We start from the raw sequence: 11213 nt of genomic DNA on the forward strand, positions 1-11213 counted from the left end.
TTACACACTGTGTAAGTACTGTTTCACAATATTTTACATAATATTGGACAAAAACAGTTACATGCATGTCAGTGCTGTGATTTTATCTAATGAGCAGTGTTGATTGTAAAGTCTGACTGCAGCAGGAAGGAAGGACCTGTGATGTCTTCACCTGAGTCTCCTGAGCAGATGTAGTCTGTGATCTATTCTTTCTTGAATAGATCAGAGAACATTCAGGAACCTAAAGGAATTCATAATTTCAATCTCTTCTCTTCTCCGATCCAGGCAGAGAAGCTTTGCACCTCTGAAGTCTAACGTCTGTTCTTTGTTTTTGTTTTTTTTTGTTTTTTTCACTTTTGATCTGAATGATTTTGGGGTATGAACTGCAAAGCATCTCAGTCTGATTTAAGTATGGATTATGACTAGGACCCTGCAAAATGTTCATGGACATTCTTCTTCAGAATCTTCTGGTAGAAAGCAGAACTCATCGTTCCATCAATTACAGTAAGTCATTAAGCAGCAAAGCAACACCAGACCATCACAATACCACACTACTATATTTGACTGTTGCTATGATGTTCTTTTTATTAAATGATCTATTAGTTTTACGGCGAATGTAGTAAGACACAAACCTTCTAAATATTTGAACTTTTGTCTCGTAAGTCCACAGAATATTGTCCCAAAAATCTTAGGGATGATGATCAAGATGTTTTTGGCAAATGTGAGATGAGCTTTGTGACCTTTTTGGTTTCTCATCTCTTCTTGAGTTTCTTTAGATTCGGACATAACATGTTGCTTTTTGAGGTCTTTAAGCCTGCTTCACTTTGTCACACACGTTATATTTGGATATATTATATTTGGACATGTTATATTTCTTGATTTAACAGATCTGGCAGTGATCAGGCCTGGATGTGGCTCATAAAATTAAACTCAGCTTTACATGATACATTTAATTACTTTTTCACATAGGGTTGGATAAGTTTGATTGCATAAGAGGGGTTGGATAGCCCCTTTCTCCTAATAAATTAAATCATCATTTTAAAACTGCATTTTGTATTTACCTGAGATGTCCTTTTTAAATTTTGAAATTACTTTAATTTTAAATTACCTGAAACATTTAAGTCTGACAAATATGCAGAAAACCAAGAAATCATGAAGGGGGCAAATACCTTTTTGCAGCACTGTATGTCTTAGCCTGGAGCTCTAACCATTACAAACATCCTCCAATCGAAATGTCTTCTTCATTTTCCAAAAACTTTATCAAGATCTGAAAGAAGTACTGCTACTTACTGGTTTAAATGAAGTGATATATCTGTAGTGGGCAGTCTGGCTAACACCAACACAATCTCCATGGATACCATGCCCATCTGTGTGACGCCTGCTGCATCAGAATTTGCAGCTGTGGCAGTCAGACTAAAAAGGAAATCAGCGTTTGTCTTCTAGTGTAATATTGGTTTTAAGTTACTCAAAATGATGAATGATCAAAGTTTTAAGCTTGACCAGTCATTTTTGTGGAGGCGATTTTTTCCATATTTGCTCAGCCCAGGTCTTACATAATGCTCTTTCTGCTCTGTTAAATTTGTAGTGAACCACGAAAAGCTAAAAATATTCTAATCATTATTGTCCTTCACACAGAGGTCAGATTTCCCCTGAGGTAGAAATCAAGCATGGTCAAACAAGAATAAAGCCTGCACAAGTAAGTGCGAGTTTTATGCTTTAGTAGGTCAAACACACTGTCTTGGTGTCTATACTGTAAGGTGAGAGCCTGGAGGATGGGATGAAGAAGAGATTCCCATGTGCCACAAATGGACTTGGTAAAGACATGGTGGATTACCAGGTCAGATGTCAAAGTGAGAGAAGACTTGACCACTTTAATCGGTACCTAGTACAGACAGACTGTACTAGGTCTGTACTAGGACCTTAGTACTAACAGACTGGACCCCCTTATGTCTTCAGAACAGCCTTAATTCAACAAGGTGCTGAAAACATTCATCACAGGTTTTGGTCCAAAGTCACATGATAGCATCACACAAATGCTGCAGATGATGCAGATCTCCTGTTACACCACATCCTAAAGGTGCTCTTTTGGATTGACATCTAGTGACTGTGAACTCGTTCACATGTTAAGGTATGGAGCAGTAAGGTCAAACGCACTGTTTCTGTGGCCGTACAGTGAGCAATATTTAAACTGTAGGTTACCTGGAAAAAGTCCAGGAGTCTTGGTGAGAGCCTAAAGGATGGGATAAAGGACCTATGCGTCACAATAGGCTATGGTAAAGACGATGTGGATTACCGGGGCAGAGGTCACAGTAAGCCAATTCTTGACCACTCCTCTGTTTGTCTGTATACTCGCAGCAAATAACCTGTGGTATAAAGCAGGTGAGCTGTAGTGACACAGGCTCACAGGCTAAGCTGTGGCAGGTTGTTATAGCTTGGCAGCATCTCTTTTTTGTTGTTTGAATTCACAACAAGGACAAGTGAAGAAAGAGATCTCAAAGATGTGTTTGGTCTCTTGTGTGCATTAATGAAGCAAGGACGATTAAAACAATGATCCTAAAGGAGTTTTCAAATTTTGTCAAAAGACCTAAGAAAGTATGACAGACAAAAGCAAAGGAGGTTAAAATAGTAAAAACAAAATTACATAATTGAATGGGACCTCAAAAGTTTTCTGTGACACTAATAATAATCTGTAAATAGACATAACAATCATCAAGCAGTAAATTAAAAGAAATCTGACGTCTTCATCAGAGAAAAAATCCCACACGAATTTCTAAAATCTCTCAAGGGATATTTCATTTAGACGTTTCCATCTCAGTATGTTGATTAAGATACACTCACAAACCACTTTATTAGGTATACCATTTTGAGATGATTTGAGTTTTGAGACATGGTGTGTTATCCTGCTGAAAGAAGCCATCAGAAGATAGGTACGCTGTTGTCATAAAGGGATGGACATGGTCAGCAACAATACTCAAGAGGCTGGTTTATTTGAACAATCAGTTGGGATCCAAAGTATCCCTCACCATTAAAAGAACACCACCAACAACAGCCTTAATAGCTGCTTGAAGGCGAAATGATTCCATTAATCCATGCTTTCATCATCACTGTCATTTTTCCAATCTTCTTCAATTTTGGTCTGTCTATACTGTAGCCTCAGTTTCCTGTTCCCAGCTAACAGGAGTGGAACTTGGTGTTGTCCTCTGCTGCCATGGTTGTAATACTTTGGCTACAATGAGTTAGTTGCTGTGCTTTGTATCAGTTTGAAGCATCTGCCCATTCTCCTCTGGCCTCTGACATCAACAAGGCATTTTTACACACAGAACTGCCGCTCACTGAATATTTTACAGTGTCTGTAAACCCGAGAAAAAGTTTCTGTGCAGTTTTTCAGTTCTGGGTGTTACAGAATGTTTATGTTATGAAAGCGTGATGTCCACAACATCACTAAAATACTCCTTAGCTCTAACTAGGACAATATATGGCAGTCATGGCAGACAGGAACGCTTCAGGACACCTTTGAAGTATCATTCACCTCTTTAATTCCCGTTTTAACATGCAGATAACCTGCAAATTCATTTTTAACCAATGCAAACTGCACTTAATGTGTGATAGATACACAAACTGATACAGACATTCTCTGCTTATATCATACGATTTGGCAAGAGAGGAAGACAGGAAAGCTGGGGACAGTGCACAGGACAAGACACGCAGTAAATGGCCTCAGGAAAGCTTCAAACCCAGGACTGTGCATCAGCCCTGTAGCTTATGGGTTGCCTGTTAAACCCAGTGAGCTAAACCATTTTTTATGTAAATGTCAGTGACAAGAAAATCTTGCTTTAAAATATGAATCATTTTTATTTCTACTTAAAGGAAATCAAGACAGCTCTGTGACTGTAGAGTCCACCTTTAAAAACAGTCAATACTGTGAAGCTCAATAGGAAAAGAATAGTATTTTCCAAGTGTATAACTCATGCTAACCCTAATATCAATTAAATAACAGTTATAAATAATAATATAGTAACAAAGAGCTGTGCAGAAGAGTTTTCAGTGTTTTAACCTCAAACTCAAATAAGTTCAGCATCATTCATGATAAATAGCTGTATCTGCTGTAGCACTGCTGAATTTAACATCCACTGTGGTAACCACTGTTTATATGAAATGTACGTGAGTACGTTTGCATTATGGAAGTTATTTATGTTTTACCTACAGTTAGTTTTTATTATTCGATCACACTAGTTCCATTGCAGTGATTAGTGCTGGTTTGGCAAGTAGATAATAGTGAACTACACCCAGAGGGTCTATCCTGCTCCATCTTGTTGACAAGATAAACACTCTCCATTGTCTGCAGGCTGGCAGTTATGAGCTAAGCTCTTTATCGGTTTTACTCCAGCTACAAGTTATTGACACAGTCTAATCATCTTGACACACATCTAGGGAAGTTTGTATACAGCTCTTGTAAACAGTATCTTGTTTTAAACATACAAAATTTAATTTTAACGTGACCCTTCTCCTCTCCACCGGCCCTTAGCTTTACGTTTTCCCTGTAGGACTGAGAAAGATTACAGCTGAAATATGGCATTCCTCATGAATCAAATGTTGGGTGACAAGTTGAAGAGTTTTACCGGAGGAGGTGGTGAAGGTAACGGTAAAGCAGGGGCAGAAGGAAAGGAAACAGCAGAGTCCAAAGGCATGTCCAGAGAGGAGTTTGAGGAGTACCAGAAGCAGATGGTGGAAGAAAAGTGAGTAAACCTTTGCAGCATTGGATGAAACACTGAAAAACAGTGCCTTAAAATAATGTTAACAACAGCTAAACGGGATAGCACTGGACAACTATTCAACAATATGTTTTTTGCACTGAAGTCACAAACTAGTGGTTAACATTTTTAAATGACAATCTAAGTTTGATGTAAGTGTGAATACTTGTGTGTTATTGTGTGCTTGGACTGGCGGTTTGTCCACAGCATACCCCACCGCTCATCTAAGGCCAGCTGGGATTAAAATTTATGTAAATGTTTAAATGTTTAACAGTGTGTAATTTTTTTAAAAAAGGGAAAGATACAACTCATGTTAAGCGCGGGCTGTATTACTCATCGCCAGGATTAGTAATACCAGGCTATCGCGTCATGTTTGTTCCAGAGCTGCAGATAAAAGCATATAGCACCGATAAAAAGTGCCTCTCTTAATCTCAAAACCCACTCATGAATTACTATTACATTGTGGACCATAGTAGCAACATTTAGAAAGAAAGAGGTTTGTTTTCATTCCCTGTCAATACAAGCTGTATTCTACATTTCAGACATTTGTATGCTGACCAGATCCCAAAAAACTAAATGCAGAGCAAAACACTGTGTTTGTGTGGGACAGTGTGGGACAGGTTAGCATTGGTGGGAGGTGGTCTGAAGTTTTCATATGCAAAAAATACCAATACAAGAATCGCTGTAGGTTACCGAATTTGCATTTAGCATGTAAAGTCCAATGTATTTCTAAGTACAAACAGCCACTTAATTTTCTTTGTACTAGCTTCCATCATATTCACCCAAATCTGCAAAACGTGTTACTTTTTGGTGATGCCTACCTTATGGGCAGAGCATTAGACAAGCTAACTTCCACTTAAATGTAATAATCCTTCTCTTCACATGCATTGGGCATAAGCCAGACTTTAGTGCTACTTTGCCCTTTAGTATGAGCTGCATGATCTTAAGACTCATTTTGGAGTCAGCTTCTGCCATTATGAGAAAATACTGTCAGTCAACATTCTCAAACTGTATTGTTTTCTATAGTGTGTGGGTGTGTATGGACTCTGGAGTCTTACTTGTGTGACTACATATGTTACATCAGCGGATGTGAGACAGGCTTATAGTTTAGCTTTAGGCACGGTTTATTCCCTTGAGGCTCAAATTAGCCAGTGAAGGAGATTAAGCTCTGTGTGTAATAAGACGGTTTGGTTTCAGGAAGCCACCATTAAACATGTCTGTTAAGCCAGTGCATTTTAAAACAATAATTATTTAATCACGTTAAAATCTGAAGGGATGCTACAATGTAAGCTAATTTCAACTAAGTGAAAAAAGAAGGTCTTAGGGCAGACTATAAAACAGATTACTGTCATTTTTTGATTTATTATTTACTTATTCAAGTGGCAAATGGCAGTTTAGTCTTAATCAGGCAAGTATGGTGGTTAAAAATACAGGTTACTGTTAATTTAATAAAGGTAAGTTCAGCAAGAAAAAAAATACATTTTTGTGATTTTCTTTTTTATTATTGTTAATTTTTAAATGTTTGTTTATTTAATTATTTTTAAGTGGCAAATGATGTTTAACGGGAAAAGGAATAGTAGTTCATTTAATTAGGGTAAGTGCACCAATACTAATTTCATTTAATTTGTGGTATTTTTTTATTGTGATTTTTTAAAAGTAGATTTTTGTCTTTATTTAAATGTTTATGAATTTTTTGAAGTTCACCAGTTTGTTTCTTTTTTTTAAACTTTTTTCTTTAAAGATTATTCGAGCTATATTCTACAACAGGAAGTTGATGGACAACACTGAATAATAATGTTAGTAGAAGTGATTAAAAAATTTTGATTTTTTTAGAATTAGTAAAAACAAAAAAACAAAAAAAACAACAAATAACCTAACTAAGCTATTCAGGATAAGCTAAAAATGTACTTTTTTGAGTTACTGTGATTCTATTTGAGGATTAACTGCATTTAAGTAGCTAAATGCTAATATCGCCTTTGTGTATAAATGGCACAGCAATGGGAGTGAATGAGGTGAAGGAGTGCAGCCCTGGCCAAAACATCAAGTAACCCCGGATTTGTGCCAACTGCTAGCTTTCCATGTAGCTAATCTTATTATAAAGCAGGGCATTACTGCAGCTACAGTTACAGAAGTGGGCTAATAGCACAAATTACGGTAGTTCAGTGTTTTCAAGGAGGTTAACCTGAAATCAGGAGGTACATAAGTAAAAGTTCTCTTCTATACCCCCTAAGATAACCTTACAGTACAGTGATGCGCATCAGCAAATTTTTATTACTAGCTACACAGCCTTATTGTTATTTTTATTAAAAAATAAATATTGACAAACTGATACCTTGTGTGCCTGGTTCAGTGCATATTGAATTTTTAATGAATATATTACACCAATGAAAACCAATAACAACATAATAAAGTTTTGTATACTGCAAGTTTCACAAATTCTTGAGTGTAACATTAATGAAACACTCACAGTAACCACCATAGAGCAAATACTGGGCCACCTACAGGAGCCGCCCACCCATGGAGACCCATGCCATGAAAAGCCTGCTGCAGTTTCTGTGATGATTTTAATAACAGAGCAGGCTCCCTATTAGGTTCCTATTAAGCTCTTTAAAATGACTAATTTTCTCACAAGTGTTTGTAATGGCAGACTGCATGGCTAGGTGTCTGATTTTATACACCTCTGGTAACTGGACTTGGATTGGACTAAGTGGTGACTTTTATGAACACATAGAGACGAAAAGAAAAAAATCAACAGTTTTTAAATTAGTTTTTATAAACACAATGGTGGACAAAGGACTAACTGATAGAGGGTCATATGATTGTTGGGTTTTTCTCTGTATGTATTATTGTAGCATTTACCTTACAATATAGGTTGTTGTTGTGATTTAACGCTGTATAAATAAAATTTAATTGCAGCATATGATGAGCATCAGCTAACATTAGCCTATTATTGTGGCTCTCCTGTAATTCTCTGGTCCTGTTCTGCTGAGTTCTGCCTGAGATGTACCTCTACTCCAAGTCTGGTCCCTCAACTTCTGATCACATAGGAAGAGTTTGTGGACAGACAGTCAGACAACTACTTAATCCTCACAGATCCACACAAGGTCAAACACAATAGATGAAGGCAGGAAAACAAGATCTGTGCAGTGAGACTTGCTGATCAGCTTAACAAGATAATGTTTCATATGACATTCTAATTGACGCAGCTGGCAGTCCTGGCATGTCTTCTTCTGCTAACAGTATGATGTGTGTGATAACATAATGATATGAAAGGAAATATTTACTTATATTAGATATATTTTAGGGATTCTTAGCATTTTTGAAAATATGATAAATAAATAAATAAAATCATATGATCATACTTTAAATGTATGGTAAAAATAAACACAATTACATTCCAGTGATTGATTTACTGTTTCTTTTTCCTTTAACTCACACTCACTATGTGGCAGGGTTGGCCTTGTAACTTGTTCCATTTCCTGGCTTACATAAAGTGTGTGCATTTTGCAGGATTCAGCGTGACAAGGACTTTGCAACCAAGAAGGCTGAGAGGGCAAATCTCCGAGTGGCTTTAAGAGATAAATATCGACTTCCAGATGTAAGAAACTCTAGTTACTATATGTTTAGTTGCATTAACCTTTACATATATCAGTTTATTGTGCCATTTTTCCAAGTGTATCTCATTTACCAATGTTATTTTACTTTTATTATTATTTACTATTTTGATTTATTAATTATATTTATTATTTTCATCACTGTATTACTGTTTTTGATTTTCATTAAATCATTTGTATTACTTCTCCGAGCATTTTATGTGTGTGCAGCAGTTTAATGTCTGTACTATTGTGCTTAAATGTTCTATATAAATATGTTTACTCGAGTTGTATCAACTTAATTTTAACTTAGGTAAGTTTACTCTATGACTAGTACTGCATGATTTCTGGCACAACCCTTTTAGAATTACTTTACTTACATAATTACTTTCTTTAAATGGTAAAAATCCATTATTTTTACACATTAATGCAGTTGCTATTGAACCATACCAGTGCATTTGTATAGTTATTGTGAAACATTTCATATTTTCATCAGATTTAAGTAAATAATGTTTCCACATGAAGGTGAACACAATTTTTTCAACAGGGATTTGGGGAAAGGATACTTTTTAACACAGTTAATTATACTTATATTCAAAATAAAATGTGTATTTTACTTATTTATTGTGTAAGTACTGTAAAGTAAGTTATCCTTTGTAGAACATCCAACAAACGTTTTGACATATATTAGAAAAACGATGCAATTAATTGCATGTATTTGCTATTAATACTAAGAAAAAGACTTGTTTTTGGGTTACTAGCAAAGCTGACTGAGACTCATAAACGTTTGTGGATGTTACTAGTAACACCTGATTCATTAATATGATGCATTTCTGCCCAGTCATAATCATTCAGTCTCTTAAACAGCTCTAAAGTGCGTTTCCATGGTAACTTATTAAATCTTTGGGTTTTAACATCATTCTGAACTTACTGCATTACAATTTTGTGACTTTTGTCACAGAGCACTCAAGACACGGCATTAGTGGAGATGGCTGGGGATGACATTGATGTGCCAGAAGAGCTTGCAAAAATGGTGGATGAGGATGAGGAGGAAGAGGAGGCCAATGACTCTTTCCTCAATAGACTTCAAAACTTGGACATGGACACACTGAAAACCAAGGCCCAGGCAACAATGACAGAGATGAAGCAGAATGCAGAGGAGAAATGTACCCTCATGTGATAACTACTTGTCTAAAACTCAAAGTATAAAATATACAGTGCTCGCATTGTACCCAGGCCTTCACACATTACTTTTCACCTGAACTGCAACATTTGAAATTAAGTGTCTATTTCACAGATAATTGCTTTTATTTTTCAGTCTTCATACTCAGACTACAGGTTAAAGTGCTTTGTTTATGGAGCGCTTCTCTACATACAGGTGCTTCGTGAAATGATCCGGCCATCTTCACTTCACTTTTGCTACTTATATACACAGTATGACACTCAGTACGGTCATTTGTATTATATTTAATTTGTCTATCTCTTCACCTGTCTCTGTAAAAAATTCAATAAAGATTTAAGGGTTCTTATTTCTTATGTTTGTGATATTCATTCAAAAACTGTCTTTAAAGAGGTTAAATTCCCATTAAGGTTAAAGCATTAAGTTCCTAATCTGGATGAGTGGACGAGAGAGAAACTCTGGTTATTATGACAAACTAAAAGATTAAAAGATAAAGTACCTGAACCCCCCAAATATTGTTTTCTTTCAACTAACGTCTATCTGCATCATTTTCGTAAATACATTTATCTCGGATGAGATTTACTGCATATTTGGAACTTTATTTGACAGGAATTTGGATTTGCTTTTATCTACAGAAGACATTTTAGGTCACAGAGTATAATCTAGGATTATGGGCCATAGGATTAATCTAGGACCCATATACCTTGTTATCTCTTCTATTAATCGACAATCATCCCATTATATTTTTTTGTTGCTGAATACATTAAAATGTAGTTTTTAACACCTCTGTAGACATCGGAGGTATCCTTAAGAGATATTTGAAATTTCTGGGCAACATGTTTTTAAATCATTTCATTTGGGCAGTGACTGGTTTCAGTTTCAAGTCTTTAGACGTAAAAAGATCACATTTTGTACAGACTTTTAATAATAAGCACAAAGTGCACATTTACAACCGAACACCATGTGACAGATTAGACTTTTCTTCACATTTGAGCATGAGCTGATCACATCTCCCAGCATTTAACCCTCCCTTTCCATTATGCCTGTCATCCCCCTGCTGTTCACCATCCCCCTTTCCCCCTGTAAGCTGACACAGCGCCTTTAAACATTAGCTGCTTTCTTCCTAATGGGATCTCAGGGACTTAAACTGTCATCTGATAAAACTAAGGCGCTTGATAGCTGCGCTGCACCCTCTTAACCAATTTGTACTCAATTAGGATAATGGGGAAACAAGCAAAGAGGGACAGCTTTAATATATTAATATTAATGTGATAAAATGATTATCAGTTTCCCTTGCTTATGACCTGGCTACTATTAGGAGCATCCAGCAGGTGTCATATAAATATGATCTGTTATTAAAGTAGTCCAAACATTAAAGGGCTTTACAAATGATTTATAATTTCTAAGTAGATACCTGCCAAAAATGACAAAAACAGTATAAGAGTCTGAGTTATCAAACGAAACAATTCAGTATGGACTAAAATCCGACTTTACATACACACAAACTGAGCCATAATTAATCGTATCTACAAATATGCCTTCACAGATATCACATGTCAACATGATGACCTACTGTAACAGGGATTAACTGCAGCGATGGTGCTTTTCCTGGTTTGTTAGCCTGGAGCAAGCTTTTCCGAAGATGACCTTTTATATTTGGAACCAAGTAAATAAAGTTTCTTTATACAACAGAAATTCATTCCAATTTCT

The 11213-nt window shown here is 36.1% G+C and overlaps 1 protein-coding gene across 1 annotated transcript; it reads left to right on the forward strand.

The window, feature by feature from the left end:
- Positions 1-4085: 4085 nt before the first annotated feature.
- cplx4c (complexin 4c) lies at positions 4086-9838 on the forward strand. Its single transcript, XM_084913647.1, has 3 exons — positions 4086-4715; positions 8241-8328; positions 9285-9838. The coding sequence occupies exons 1-3, from the start codon at positions 4549-4551 to the stop codon at positions 9501-9503; spliced, it is 474 nt and encodes a 157-aa protein (XP_084769773.1). The 5' UTR covers positions 4086-4548; the 3' UTR covers positions 9504-9838.
- The last annotated feature ends 1375 nt before the right edge of the window (positions 9839-11213 follow it).

Source organism: Perissodus microlepis, chromosome 18, assembly GCF_051167445.1.
Source record: "Perissodus microlepis isolate ML-2025 ecotype Zambia chromosome 18, ASM5116744v1, whole genome shotgun sequence".
Taxonomy (NCBI): domain Eukaryota; kingdom Metazoa; phylum Chordata; class Actinopteri; order Cichliformes; family Cichlidae; genus Perissodus; species Perissodus microlepis.

Excerpts from the sequence above, each read along its gene's own strand:
- cplx4c (XM_084913647.1), top strand. The coding sequence starts at position 4,549 with ATGGCATTCCTCATGAATCAAATGTTGGGTGACAAGTTGAAGAGTTTT. Across the intron at positions 4,716-8,240 it reads AAGCAGATGGTGGAAGAAAA|GATTCAGCGTGACAAGGACT; the intron begins GTGAGTAAACCT and ends TGCATTTTGCAG. Across the intron at positions 8,329-9,284 it reads ATAAATATCGACTTCCAGAT|AGCACTCAAGACACGGCATT; the intron begins GTAAGAAACTCT and ends CTTTTGTCACAG.